This window comes from Loxodonta africana, chromosome 9, assembly GCF_030014295.1.
Source record: "Loxodonta africana isolate mLoxAfr1 chromosome 9, mLoxAfr1.hap2, whole genome shotgun sequence".
Classification (NCBI taxonomy): Eukaryota; Metazoa; Chordata; class Mammalia; order Proboscidea; family Elephantidae; genus Loxodonta; species Loxodonta africana.
In genome coordinates, this window is record NC_087350.1 from 23,480,040 (window position 1) to 23,495,955 (window position 15,916).

General features: G+C 37.3%; 1 protein-coding gene across 12 annotated transcripts in view; it reads left to right on the forward strand.

The window, feature by feature from the left end:
- The window catches only part of AGTPBP1 (ATP/GTP binding carboxypeptidase 1), a 195,495-nt gene that overhangs the window by 121,840 nt on the left and 57,739 nt on the right, over positions 1–15,916 (forward strand). For all 12 annotated transcript variants that reach the window (XM_023544716.2, XM_023544714.2, XM_064291168.1 and 9 more), the window contains one exon: positions 9,992–10,079. In XM_023544716.2, coding sequence (XP_023400484.1) covers positions 9,992–10,079 — 88 coding nt within the window. The remainder of the gene's footprint in view (positions 1–9,991; positions 10,080–15,916) is intronic.

The window sequence follows — 15,916 nt, forward strand, 5'->3', positions numbered from 1 at the left end:
TTACTTGGATCCATAATCAATGCCCAGGGAAGCACCTCTCAAGAAATCAGAGGACACATTGCATTGGCTAAATCTGCAAAAGATCTCTTTAAAGTGGTAAAAAGTAAAGATGTCACCTTAAGGACTAAAGGTGTACCTGATCCAAGCCATGGTGTTTTCAGTTGCCTCATATGCCTGTGAAAGCTGGATAGTGACTAAGGAAGACCAAAGAAGAATTTGATGCCTTTGGATTATGGCATTGGCAAAGAATATTGACTGTACTATGAACTGCTGGAAGAATGAACAAATCTATCTTGGAAAAAGTACAGCCAGAGTTCTTGTTAGAATTAAGGATGGCGAAACTTCGTATCACATACTTTGGACATGTTATCAGGAGGTACCAGTCCTTGGAGAAGGACATTATGCTTGGTAAAGTAGAAGGTCAGTGAAATAGAGGAAGACCCTCAAGGAAGATGGATTGACACGATGGCTGTAGCAATGGGCTCAAGCATAACAACAATTCTGAGAATGGTGCAGGACTGGGTAGCGTTTCATTCTATCGTACACAGGGTTAATATGAGTTGGAAATGACTCGACGACACCTAAAAACAACAACAGCGTTTTTCTGGTCTCCATTTCATTAGTTTTTTTCTTTATTGTTACTTCCTTAGATTTTCTTTATTCTTTTTCTAGCTTTGAGTTGGGAATTTAATTGCTTGATTTTAATGGATAATGATGTTTAAAGCTATGACTCGTTGATCACTGTTTTAAATCTCTCTCATTGATTCCGACATACAGCGTTTGCCTTTTTTTTTTTTTGAATATTCTGTAATTTCTGTTTTTTTCCTTTTCTTCTAAGAGTTGTTTAATAGAAACTTAAAAAAATTTCCAGATGGGAGGACTGTTCTCTTTTTCAAAAAAGGAAAACATATTTAAACTTACAGAAAAGTTACAGGTATAAGGCAAGTACATTTTTTTTTTTTTTTCTATAAACCAGTTGAGAATATTTTCCTGAAACAATGCCCTGTCACCTTGAAATACTTTTGGTGCATTTCCTACAATGACACCTTTCTATATAACTACAGAACAGCTGTCGCAATCAGGAAATTACCATTGATACATCATTCTCATCTAACTACTAACTCCCCCCTTTCAAATTTCATCTGTTTTCTCATCTATATCCTTTATAACAAAAGGATGCAGTTCAAACTCACGTGTTACATTAGTTGTCAAGCCTCTTTAGACTATTTTAGTCAGGAGAAGTTTTGCAGTCTTTGACTTGCCATAACCATGACTCTTGAAATTACAGGACTGTTATTTTGTAGAAAGGTTCTCAATTTGGGTCTTTTTCATGTTCCTCATGATTAGATTTCAGCTATGCATCTTTGGCAGGAACATCACAGAAGTAATGTTGTGTTCCGGTGACACAGGAATTTATTTCGCGCCATTCCAAAAACCAAAAAACCCATCGCTGTTGAGTGATTCTGACTCATAGTGATCCTGTAGGACAGAGTAGAACTGCCCCATAGGGTTTCCAAGGCTGTGATCCTTATGGAAGCAGACTGCCAAATCTTCCTCCTGTGGAGCAGCTGGTGGGTGTAACCATCAGCCTTTAGGTTAGCAGCTGAGAGCTGAACCACTGTGCCACCTTTTTGCCCCCTTACTGATGATAATTATTTGATCATTTGATTGATTTGGTGTCTGCCGGGCTTTTCCATTGTAAAGTTACTCTTTTTCTCTTTGTATTTAGTACGTATTTTATGGGGAGTATTTTGAGACAATGTAAACATCTTGTTTTTCATCAAACTCAGTTTATTTATAACAATATAAACGCATAGTTTCCTATTTTACTCAATTGGTTATAATTTGTTACTGTCATTATTTATTTTGGTGATCAAATTGCCAAAGATTGGCCAGTAGAATCCCTTTCAAGTTGACTTGTGTGTCCATTTGACATGTCCCCATCATTTTTTAAGGACGTCCTTTTTTGGTCAGCAGAGATGCTCTTGAACTTTCCCCCAGCCCTGGATTCAGTCTTTTCTTCAAAGAGCCCTAGTTTGTTTTAGTGGAGATCTGTGTGCCTAGTGTGTGGATTGCTTTTGGGTTATCGCTGCTTCCAAGCCCTCTCAATGGACAAAGCTAGGGAATATGTACGTATATGTTTAATATTAATATAGAACTTTACATCTGTATTTGTTTATTTGTATGTATATGTTTGTGTGTGTACCAGTGTGATCTCCTTTATGAGGTCACACTCGTACCTTTAATTCTAGTATAATATCACAGATTTTATTCTAGATTTTTTTCCATATTTCCAACTTTCTTCTACAACATGGAGAATTTTGGCTCCCGTTATCCTTAATAGATTATGGTAATTCCAGTGTATGTAACAATCTCCCTGCTGCTCTTTTGGGTTGATGCCCTCCTCACCCCATCTGTGGTCTGATACCCCGAGTCAGCTTGTTCCCCCAGTCCCCCACGAGGATGCTCTCCCTTTTTTGTTCTTTTCATTTTGTTCTTAATTTCTGGTTGTATTACATTGTGTTCAGAAAGTTTAATTTGTACTATTTCTGTTTAAAAGAATTCACTCATGTTTTTATCGTGACCTAATACATGATCAGTTTTTGTGAATGTTCCATATACTCTCAAGAAGGTGTGTTCTCTGTTATCAGGGTTTAGCGTTCCATATTTTTTTTTTTTTATATATCCATAAATTTGCCTTACTGATTATGTTGTTTAGATCTCCTGTATAGTATTCTTAACTTTTGTTTAGTTGACGTGTCTTGTACTGAGAGCCATGCATTAAAATCTGCTCTCACGGGTGTCTTTCTGCCGATTTTTCGTTGCATCTTCTGTAGTTTCTGCTTTCTCTAGGGGGTGGATCTTATCTGGTGTGTAGACATTAAGTGCTGTTATATCTTCATTGTAAAATGGGGCTTTTATCATGATAAACCTTCTTCTCTGTCCCATTTAATATTGTTTTGGCCTGTAATCTTTGGTCTTAACAATTTCAGTCTCTGTTTTCTTATTATTTCAGTTTGCTTGGTATATCTTTGCCCATTTCTCTACTTATAATTTAAAGTTTATTATGTTCTGTCTTCTAGTAATGCTGAAGGCCTGGGTCATGCGTGGTTTTATTTGTGCTAGTAAATTTGTGTTTTTTGGTGCGGAGGATGTGTGGAGAGATTCAGATTCAGGTGCTGTTGCTATCCTCCAGACCAGGAAGCTGATCTTCTTGTTGTCGTATAAGTAAGTCTCTGCTCTAGCCATATTAGAAGCATGTGTGTTTCCTCCTTAGAATTACCGAGTTCAGATAGCATATGCAGCTTGTCATAGGTGCCTTCAAGGTTACTGGAGCTCCATTTAAATTTTTCTTGTCCCTCTCATCTGTAAAATGGGGTGTTTTTTTAACTCCAAAATTTTCTGAATCTGTGACTTATAGAACATTTGATGATTATAACCTAAAATACCCTGTCTTTCTTTGTATCTGCACGTGATATTGACATGTACTCAGTGCCATTGGGTGTAGTCTTTTCTGTGGAAATTTGATTTTTTCATTGTCTATATTCAAGTGAGTCGATTGACATTCTTAGCATATTTGACTTGTACATGTAAAGATTCATCCCTTGGCTAATGACTAAGTGAGTTACTGAAATACAGCCTTTCTATATCAGGTTTAATAGATAGTGGTTCAGTCAGTCTGAGATAATGTTATTTGATTGAGTTCTAGCTGGGGCAACCTATTTTGTCCAAATAATATTTACTGTAGTCAGAATTTCTAAATATAGGTCTCTTCACTATTACCAGAGTTTAATACTACTATTTTTAAAATAATATAAAAATATATTGTCTTTTATAAAATTAGAACACGTCACATAAATCTAATGGCACCTTTGACCTCATCCTGAACCTCCTTCTACCTTCCCATACACGTTACTGTTCAGTCGATTGCAACTCATGGCGACCTTAAAGGGTAGAGTAGAACTGCCCCATAGGGTTTCTAAGGAGCAAGCAGCTGGTGAATTCAAACTGCTAACCTTCTGGTCAGCAGCCAAATGCTTAACTACTGTGCCACTGGGGCTCCCACCTTGCCATAGATAACTATTATGAGTTTTATGTGTCTGAAGGAGGTTGCCACTTCAAATTCAAATGGCTCGTTGAGTCCCAGGAAAGAATAAGGAAGACAGACATCTTCTACATGTACTGTAAGAAAAAAAAAAAAAAAGGAATGATTCTATGAAATAATATATAAAATGATGTGATGCCATGTAAAGAGGGCATTTGTGTTTCAGTGGTAGAATTCTCATCTTTCATGCAGTTCGATTCTTGGCCACTGCACCTGACGGACAGCCAGCTGTCAGTGGAGGTTCGTGTGTTGCTATGGTGCTGAACTTCTTTTTGCTTGAGCCCATTGTTGCAGCCACTGTGTCAATCTGCATGGATCAAGAGGTGGGATACTGCACGGTTTAAAGTCGGGTAAGGTGTGTGTCAGGGTTGTGCCCTTTCACCGTACTTATTCAGTCTGTATGCTGAGCAAATAATCCGAGAGGCTGTACTATATGAAGAAGAACAGGACATCAGGATTGGAGGAAGACTCATTAACAACCCGCATTATGCAGATGATACAACCTTGCTTGCTGAAAGTTAAGAGGACTTGAAGTACTTATTGATGAAGATCAAAGACTACAGCCTTCAGTATGGATTATACCTCACAAGAAAGAAAACAAAAATCCTCACAACGGGACCAGTAAGCAACGTCATGATAAATGGAGAGAAGATTGAAGTTGTCAAGGATTTCATTTTACTTGGATCCACAGTAAATGCCTGTCTTAGGCATCTAGTGCTGCTATAACAAAAATACCGCAAGTGGATGACTTTAACAAAGAGAAATTTATTTATTCACGGTAAAGTAGGCTAAAAGTCCAAAATCAGGGTGTCAGCTCCAGAGGAAGGCTTTCTCTGTCAGCTTTGGAGGATGGTCCTTCTCGTCAATCTTCCCCTGGACTAGGAGCTTCTCTGCACAGGAACTCCAGGTCCAAAGGACCCGCCCTGCTCCTGGTGCTTCTTTCTTGTTTCCCCACTCTCTGCTTGATTCCCTTTCCTTTTTATCTCTTGAGAGATAAAAGGTGGTACAGGCTACATACACCCCAGGGAAATTCTCTTTACATCGGATCAGCGATGTGACCCGGGTAAGAGTATTACAATCCCACCCTAATCCTCTTTAACCTTAAATTACAATCACAAAATGGAAGACAACCACACAATACTGGGAATCTTGGGCTAACCAAGTGGACACATATTTTGGGGGGACACAATTCAATTCATGACAATGCCCGTGGAAGCAACAGTCAAGAAATCAAATGACCCATTGCATTGGGCAGGTCTTTTGCGAAAGATCTCCTTGAAGTGTTAAAAAGCAAAAAGATGTCACTTCGAAGACAAAGATGCACCTTACCCAAGCTATGGTGTTTTCATTCGCCTTATATGCATGTGAAAGCTGGACAATGAATAAGGCAGACTGAAGAAGAATTGACGCCTTTGAGTTATGGACTGCGAAAAGAGCGAACAAATCTGTCTTGGAAGAAGTATAGCCAGAATGCTTCTTGAAAACCAGATAGCAAGACTTCGCCTCACATACTTTGGACTTGTTATCAGGAAGGATCAGTCCCTAGAGAGAGACAATGCTTGATAGAGTGAGGGTCCGTAAAAAGAGGAAGACCTTCAACGAGACGCATTGACACAGTGGCTGTAACATGGGCTCAAACATAGCAACGATCATAAGCATGGTGCAGGACCAGGAAATGTTTCGCTCTGTTGTACATAGGGTCGCTATGAGTCAGAACCGACTCGACGGCACCTAATAACAACAGAAAGTTCCCATTCCTATTGTAGTAGAAAGTTGTATTGCACAGCTCTGGTCTAGCTAGTACTGCAAAGGAGAACACTTAATAAACTGTTACATAGCTAATGAGATATTCAGAGGAAAATTGAAATCCTTTAATAACTTACATTATTTAAAAAATAGTAATGAAGACCAAATTAAGTACCCAATTTAAGAAATTAGAAAAACTAAAAAATAAACTAAAAGGAAGATAAAGAAGTTAATAAAAATAAATGCTAAAAATAAGATAGAAATTAAACAAAATGTAGAAATACCAAAATTGGTTAAGAAAAAGTAGAGATTCTGAACCGGTTATACAACTATTAGAAAATTTAAAGAATTATTAGTCACTGTACCCAGATGATATTCCAGCTGAATTGTATTTACCCTTAGAAAAAAATATATTGTACTTTTGTTATTTATTCCATATAAATGATGGAAATCTGTTGAATTCATCTTTTGGAGCTAGTGTAATCTTGACTGACTCCCTGCCATGGGGGGAAAAAAAAAACAGCTTTAGTTAGGAATATAGATGCAAAAATTCTGAACAAAATAGCTTATTTAAACCCGTGGTATTAGAAGAACAGCATTTTCTTTGACTGCAAAGATAGTTCACAGTGGGAAACCTATCACCGTAATTCACTACATCAGCAAATTAGAGGAGAAAAGCCGTGTGATTCTCTTAGTAGATGCTGAAAGGGCATTTGATAAAATGATTAAAAGTGTGGTTAAGAATTATGGTGGAAACTACGGACTACTGCAGTCATGGCAGTAATAATAGTACCTACCGCAGAGGGTTGTTGTTGAGAAGTTGATGGCTTAATACATGTAGAAATACTTGGAACAATGTCTAGCACATAAAAATTATGCAGTATTAGCTATGTTATTAAACACGATGAAGCTGATTTGCAAAAATAAAATGACAAATATTGAATGGCAAAACTTTTTTTTTTTTAAATTTTCCTGGTTCTTTCACACATTCATTTAACTTTATTCATTACTCAGCAAGAACACTTTGTATTCTAAGGCTTACTTATACAAGAAAGAACTACTGTCCAACAGACACATGAACGGCAAAACTTTTTGATTGAAATTATGAACAAGTAAGTTGTATATTCACACCACTGTGTTCACCATTATATTTTGAAGTTGTTTCATTTCCCTAAATGCAATAAAAATAGAAAATGAAATACCTGATATAAATACCAGAAGAGGAGAGAAAATATTTTAAATTATAGATAGTGTGATTGTTGTTGTTAGTTGCCGTTAAGTCGGTTCAGATGCCTGGTGACCTTGTGTAACAGAATGAAATGTTGCCCTGTCCTGCACCCTGTGGTTATCTTTGAGTCCATTGTTGTTGCCTGTTGTGTTAGTCCATCTCCCAGAGAGTTTCCTTCATTTCTGCTGACCCTCTGTTTTTCCCTCAATGAGATGGATTGACACAGTGGCTGCAACAATGGGCTGAAACAGCAATGATTGTGAGGATGGCGTAGGACTGGGCAGTGTTTCCTTCTGTTGTACATGGGGTTGCTGTGAATCGGAACCAGCTCAGTGGCACCTAACAACAACAGCTACTTTATCCAACGTGCTTTTCTGAGAATTGGTCTTAGCTAATGATGTCTTCGAAGGAAGCAATACAAAGTTTCACTGTTCTTGCTTCTAAGGAGCATTCAGCTTTATTCCAGAGAAAATACTATAAATTACAACTGATATGATTATATACCTAGAAAACCTAAGCGACTACTAAAAACCTGTTAAAATTAGTAAGTATATTGGATAAGATGAATATAAAAAAAAGAATAGTTTTTCATTGTTGCAATAACCAGTTAGAAATGGAAAAAGAAAAAAAAATAGTAAAGAATAAAAAAAATACTCAAGGATAAATTGAACAAAAGGGTTCTTTACCAACATGAAGAAAATGATTTTATCCTTTAATAAAAAATTTAAGGTAAATCATACCGTGTCTAAATAAAAATGTCAGTGCACCTGAAGTGATCTACAGATTCAGCACAATTTCTGTCAAAATTGCAGCAGCTTTTCTTGAAGAAATGAAAAAGCTGATCTTCAAATTCGTATTTGAAGGGGAAGGGGCCCTGAATAAGCAAAACAATATTGAAAAAGGACAAAGTAGGAGGACTCCTATTTCCCGATTTCAAAGTGTACTATAAAGCAATAGTAATCAAAACAGTGTGGTACTGGTATAAGAATAAACATAGACCAGTGGAATAGAATTGAGAGTCCAGAAAGAAACTCATGCATCTAAGGTCAGTTGGCTTTCGACAAGAGTGCCAAGTCCATTCAGTGGGAAAGAATCATCTCTCCCAACAAATGGTGGTACTGCAACAACTTCACACAATTTATGAACATTTACTCAACGTAGATCAAAGACCTAAATGTAAAAGCTAAAACCATAAAACTCATGGAAGAAAACATAGGGTTAAAGCTTCAAGACCTTGTTTTTGGCAATGAATTCTTAGATATGACACCAAAAGCATGAGCAAAAAAAAAAGAAGAAATTGAACTTGATCAAAATTAAACATTTTTATGCATCAAAGGTGAAGAGATAGCCTACAGAACAGGAGAAAATATTTGGGAAGTACATGTCTGGTAAGGACTTAGTGTCCAGAATATATGAAGAACTCCTACAACTGAACAGCAAAAAGACAACCCAATTAAAATATGGGTAAAGAATTTTAATAAACATGCCTCCGAAGAAGATACACGAATGGCCAATAAGCACATAAGATGCCCAAAGTCATTAGTTATCAAGGAAATACAAATCAAAACCACAATTAGATACCATGTCACACCTAATGGGATGGCTAGTAACAGAAAAACGAAAAATAACATATTGGGGAGGCTTTGGAGAAATCCATTGTGGTGGAATTGTAGAGTGGTGCAGCTGCGTTTCGTCAAAAAGTTGAACCTGGATTTGCCATATGACCCAGCAGTTCCACTCCTAGGTGTATTTGAAAGAAACTTGGCAGTGGTACACCAATGTTTATTGCAGCATTATTCACAGTAGCCAAAAAGTGGAAACAACCCTGGCGTCCATCAACAGATGAATGGAAAAACAATGTATGTGTATCAGTGTATGTCCAAACAATGGAATATTATTCAGCCATGAAGAGAAATGAAGTTCTGATACATGCTGTGACATAAACATACTGAGTGACATAAGCCAGACACAAAAGGACAAATACTGTATGATCCCACTTATATGAAATATCTAGAATAGGCAGATGCACAGGGACAGAAGTAGATGAGTGGTTACCAGGGGCTGGTGGAGGAGGGAATGGGGAGTTACTGCTTAAGGGGTACTGAGTTTCTGTTAAGAGGATGAGAACTTTTGGAGGTAGAGAATGGTAACGATTGTACAGTGTGGTGAACATAATGTTGCTGAATTATACACTTAAAAATGGTTAAAACGGCAAACTTTTTGTTATATGTATTTTACCACAATGAAATTACTTTTTTAAATGCCAGCCTTTCTAAAATTAACATTATCAACTTAATTCCAGTTAGAACCCTAATGAGTTATTTTAGGAAATTAGAGAAGATGATTTTAAAGTTCTATAGAAAATATATTTCTAAGAAAACCCAGGAATATACACTATGCAATTAATTCCACTTCTGTTGACAGTAACCCCCTACTCTTCCACCACTAAAATTTATTTGTACGGAAAAAGATGAGGGAGAGAGCAAACCTGCCATTTTGGCGGCATTTTTCTCCTGAACCTCAGTGTAGATTGGGGGTGGGGGGGAGGGAGGCAGGGTCATGCACTATTTTTTATATATCTTTTGATTGTTTCTACTTATAAGAAATATATCTATATATATTTAGTTGATCTAGTATAGCAAATTTAATAGAAAAATATTTAGTGACTTTTCACTCCTTAAAGCTGTAATTTCCTTTTAGTTAAACTGGAAATAAAAGTATATCATTGGTTGACTTAGGAGATTTTTGAGAAATTTCTCAGATTTTTGAAATACATACTATAAAACTGATAGGTGTTTTAATTTAACTTTCCTGAAAGTTTAGTTTTTTCTACAAGATAAGATTAATTTTTAACTCAAAAATTCTGAAAAGAATTTCTTTTTTCCTCTCTCTTTTCTGTTTCTTTCTCATAGGTATGCAACCACTCATGTACTCTGTTCAGGAAGCATTAAATGCCAGACCATGGTGGATTCGTGTGGGGACTGACATTTGTTACTATAAGTAAGTATTCTAGAAATAATAGGACATTAACTTACAGAGGATATTAACTTCATTCTATTTCAGTACAAAGATAAACAGAATTATCAGTGCATTTTTTGATTTGTGATGCTGTAACTTAATATTACTTTTAACAAACAGTAGTGTAGAATTTGAGTTTGATTTAAAACCAAACCAAACCAAACCAAACCCGTTGCCGTCGAGTTGATTCCGACTCATAGTGACCCTGTAGGACAGAGTAGAACTGCCCCCAGTATTTCCAGAGAGTGCCTGGTAGATTTGAACTTTTAGCAGCCGTAGCACTTAACCACTACGCCACTAGGGCTTCCTTTAAGGGGTATATATACCAAAACCAGACCAAATCCATTGCCGTCGAGACTATCCCGACTCATAGCGACCCTGTAGGACAGAGTAGAACTGCCCTGTAGGGTTTCCAAGGCCGTAATCTTGATGGAAGCAGACTGCCACATCTTTCTCCCAAGAGAGCGACTGTGGGTTCGAACCTCCAACCTTTCAGTTAGCAGGCAAGTGCTTAACCACTGCTCCAGCTGGTCTTTTTCGGGAGTACAGAGAGTGGAAGTACAGTGTGTTTGGTCAGTAGGTGAGCTTAGGTCGAAGCCTCTTCTTCGCCACGTGCATAGCTGTGTACCTGTAGCTTTTTCAGCTTTGGTGTTAGTTGCTGTTGAGTTGATTCTGAGTCATGGCGACCCCATGTGTGCAGAGTAGAACAGCTCCGTAGGGTTTTCAAGATGTGACCTTTCGGAAGCAGATCGCCAGGCCTGTCTTCCAGGGTGCCAATGGGTGGGTTCAAACTGCCAACCTTTTGGATAATAGTCAAGTGCTTAACCATTTGCACCATCCAGGGACTCTTTTCAGTTCTAAAACTCTTGAAATGTCATTGAATAAAACTGAAATGAGAAGTTCTAGGAAATAATTTGCAGTGGCATTTTGTTATTCCTGAGATATAAAGTATAATTCTTTTCTCTTTTTATATTCACACAGGAATGTTTACCTTATCTTAATTTCCAAAATATTATAACTGAGATGTCATCACAGTTACATCATTTTATACAGCTTAACTTTGATGTCAAATAGGTAGTCCACTTGGTGAGTTAGAAATAAGCGCTAAAAATCATTTACTATTTCTGTGGAGAAATTAGATGATTGTTCAGCTTCACTTCTAAGTAATCTAGGGTTATCATATACCTTGCTTCCTTCCCATTTTTACTCTATTTCTGCCTGTAATATGTTCCCAGATAACTTTCACTATTGAATCCACTTGACATCCTTGCTTCTCCTCTGTTATTAATCTCAGCCCTAACATTTTTATACAGTAGATTTTGATTTTATACTGTGTTTAACCAGCACTAATGTCCCTTGAAAAAAATCTTTTTTAGACTACTTCTAAAATTAAAGTGTTTTAACAGTTTATGACATGGGATTTTGAAAACTTGTGGTCTCAAGCATTATTACTTTGTGGCAAAGAAAATGTTCCTTTGACTTTATCTCAGTAGGGCCACCACCGCCCCCCACTTTTATTAACAAAGTGAACAGTAAATAAATGAGAAACAGGAATATAAGGTAATTTGTAATTCATCTCTATCTGCAATATTTCTTTTAATGGTAGGTTGATGTAAAAAATACATTGCTTATTTTCATTTATGTAGGACCTGAAAAATACATAAGAAACAAGGATTAAGTTATATCTGTGAGCTCTTTTCTCCTGAACATTTAAAAAAATATTTTAAAATAATTTTTATTGTGCTTTAAGTGAAAGCTTACAAATCAAGTCAGTCTCTCACATATAAACTTAAGTACACCTTACTACGTATTCCCACTTACTCTCCCCCTAATGAATCAGCCCGCTCCCTTCTTCCAGTCTCTCCTTTCTTGACCGTTTTGTCAGTTTCTAACCCTCTCTACCCTCCCATCTCCCCTCTAGACAGGCGATGCCAACATAGTCTCAAGTGTCCACCTGATACAAGTAGCTCACTCCTCATCAGCATCTCTCTCCAACCCATTGTCCAGTCCCTTCCATGTCTGATGAGTTGTCTTTGGGAATGGTTCCTGTCCTGGGCCAATAGAAGGTTTGGGGACCGTGACCGCTGGCATTCTTCTAGCATTTAAAAATACTTTAATTATGGTTGTTGATGGGTGGCCCATCTTCAAGTCACTGTCCCATTGCCTTAAAGCAGAAGGCCTAGAGCCTGGAATGTTCCCACCTATTCTTCCACCCTTCCCCTCAAGAATACCATTTTTAAGATTATACTACTTAAGTTTGTTTCAGTGTTTTCAATTATGTAAGAAAGTACTTATGTTCTAATGTTAAATGAAAAAAAAAATAATGAGTTTTCAAAACTGTATATGTAGATACACATATACATATTTGAGGTGTATAATAAAAGAATGAGAATAAAATATGCTGTTGATTTTGTTTTTGTTGTTGATTTGTATCATAGGAGACCCCGTGTGTTACAGAGTAGAACTGCTCCATAAGATTTTCTTGGCTGTAATCTTAACAGAAGCAGACCGCCAGGCCCACTTCTTTGGTGGCGCTGGTGGCGGATTTGAACCGCCAACCTCTGGGTTACCAGCCAAGTGCAAACTGTTTACATGGCACCCACTGACCTTTCATAAATGTTAACAGTGGCAAATTTCCCTTGAGTGAGGAGACTGTTTTTTTAAATTATTATTTATTCCTTTTTGCTTTTCTAATTTTTCCATTGTTGTTGTTGTTCGATGCCATCAAGTCAGTTCTGACTCATAGTGACCCTATGCACAGCTGAATGAAACGCTGCCCGGTCCTGTGCCATCCTCACACCTGTTGCTATGCTTGAGCCCATTATTGCAGCCACTGTGTCAGTCCATCTCTTTGAGAGTCTTCTTCTTTTTCACTGGCCCTCTCCTTTACCAAGCATGATGTGCTTCTCCAGGGACTGATCCCTCCTGATAACACGACCAAAGTATGTGACATGTGGTCTCACCATCCTTGCTTCTAAGGAGCATTCTGGCTGTACTTCTTCTAAGACAGATTTGTTCATTCTTTTGGCAGTCCAAGGTATATTCAATATTCTTCGCCAAAACTGCAATTCAAAGACATCAGTTCTTCCATCTTCCTTATTCATTGTACAGCTTTCACATGCATGTATGGCGACTGAAAACACTATGGCTTGGGTCAGGTGCACCTTAGTCCTCAAGGTGACATCTTTGCTTTTTAGGACTTTAAAGAGGTCTTTTGCAGCAGATCTGCCCAATGCAATGCGTCTTTTGATTTCTTGACTGCCGCTTCCGTGGGTGTCATTATGAATCCAAGTAAAGTGAAATCCTTGACAATCTCAATCTTTTCTGTGTTTATCATGATGTTGGTTATTGGTCTAGTTGTGAGAATTTTTGTTTTGTTTATGTTGCGGGATAATCCACACTGAAGGCTGTGGTCTTTGATCTTCATCAGTAAGTGCTTCAGGTCCTCTTTGCTTTCAGCAAGCAAGATTGTGTTATCTGCATAATGCAGGTTGTTAATGCGTCGTCCTCCAGTGCTGATGTCCCGTTCTTCTTCATGCGGTCCAGCTTCTCTAATTATTTGCTCAGCATAGAGATTGAATAAGTATGGTGAAAGGATATAATGCTGATGCACACCTTTCCTGCCTTTAAACCATGCAGTATCCCCTTGTTCTGTTCAAACAATTGCCTCTTGATCCATGTACAGATTCCTCAGGAGCATAATTAAGTGTTCTGGAATTCCCATTCTTTTTTTTTTAATTAAGTTATGGATAATTTTTCCATAGTAAGCAAAAACATTCACAGTTTATTCCTTTGGGATCAAAACAAATAACCACAACTAATACAATTCTGTCACATATTAAATATTCTGAAAATCTAAGATGTGAGTATTTTGTAGAGATGTTTCAGAGGGCAAGAAAAACAAGCTAGCAGTCTGGGAATATACTCTAATACTGCTTGATATTTTTCCTACCAATCCATGTCTAGTCTTTGAGATGTCTTTGAGGTAACCTACATACAAATTCCACTTGAGTTACACAAAAAGAGATTCAATTGGATTATCAAACTTAGTTCTAGAAAAAAGACATGGCAAATTGGGGGAGGATATAAAAAAAACCATTGCTGTTGAGTTGATCCCAACTCGTAGCAAACCCTATAGGACAAAGTAGAATTGTCCCCATGGAGTTTTCAAGGATCGGTTGGTAGATTTGAACTGCTGACCTTTTGGTTAGCAGCCAAGGAACCACTGCACCACTAGGACCCTGGAGGATATAAAACTATGTGGATTCTATTCTGCAGTGTATTCTTTTTGGTGTTTTTGACACAGTACCATTGAACCCGGTTAAAACTACTGTGCCATGGCAACATTTTGTACCACATATACCCATCCGTTCTTGAAGTTTGTCTCAAGTGGTTTGGAACTTTGTTCTTCTGACATTCTCCACTCTGGCGTGAGTGGGAGGTGACCTCCACGTGAAGCTCTAGCAGAGCCTGTGGAAGTGGCCGAGATCATGGCCGCGTGACTGATTTCACAGGAGACTCATCGCTGGCTTTCGTGATACTGTACTTGGTTGGTTTGTGTGATAAGCTTCTTCCAGTTGTTCTGCCTTCCTTTTAAATTCATTTTAAAGACACCATGTTGAGGATGTTTCCAAAGTCCTTGATGTCATTTTACTCTTTGATCATTTGTCTCTCATAAAGTTGGAATAAAGCAGTGATGATCTGGACAGTGTTTGGCTGGCTAGGCTTTGGGAGAATTATTTAGACTACTAAAGGGTGAAACAGTGTTTTTCAAAAAAATATTTCTTCCATGCTTTTTACACAATAGAAGTCATCAGTCAGTGAGGGCTTTTTCTTTTTCACATTGCAAATTGAATGGTCACAGCATGACAGGTAGTGGTTCTAGTCTGTGTAAGGAGTGATGGCAAGGTTTTTTGTTTAGTTTTTTCTGTTGTGTACTTCCAGAACTGGAACTGGATTTCAGTTCAACTCAACAAACATTTATGGATACTTTCCATGTAACAGGCCCTGTTTTAGTTGCTTTCCTGAAGCCTGACATCTAGATCGTGAAGGTTGTAATCTACTATCTGCATTGTTTCTTAACTTTTCATGTCAGCTAAATCCTCTGATGCTTGTTTTTCTCATCTGTAAAATGGGAATAAAACTACCTTCCACGAATATATGAGATATAATGTATGTTTTCCTAGTTTGTCACTTATAAAGAAGCATATAGCTATAATGTGGTGATATAAATACCTCTCCAATTAGGTGATAAGCTTTTGGGGGAGAAGAGTTGACAGGGACTAGTTCTTGAACTTATTTTATATTTCCCTCAATTCTTAGCACTTTATCATTGAGTACGTTTTCAAGATAGAGTGGCTAAATTAATGAACACATAGTTTGATCATACTTTGAATATTTATATGAGTGATTAAATAACCAATAGTCCCTGGTTTTTCTTCATTCCATGGCTTTAGTAATGCAAGACGATGTGTGTCATCATACATCAGTGATATTAAAAATCTGGAAAGTAATGTGTAGTTTTAAAAAATATTTTTTAAGAAAATTTTCAAATATTTACAAAAGCAGAGAAGGAGGTAATGAGACCCCATGAAATCATCACCCAGTTTCATGTGGCTAGTTTTTAGTTGTAGTTTCACCAATGCCACCATACTGAATTTTTAAAAGCAATTTTCAAACATCATGTTTTATCCATAAATGTCTCTTTTTAAAGGAAATCTAACCACAGTATATTGTCACAACTAAGAAAAATTAATAGAATTCCTTAATACAATGAACTATCCAGTCAGTTTGCAAACTTCCCCTGTTGTCTCAAAGAT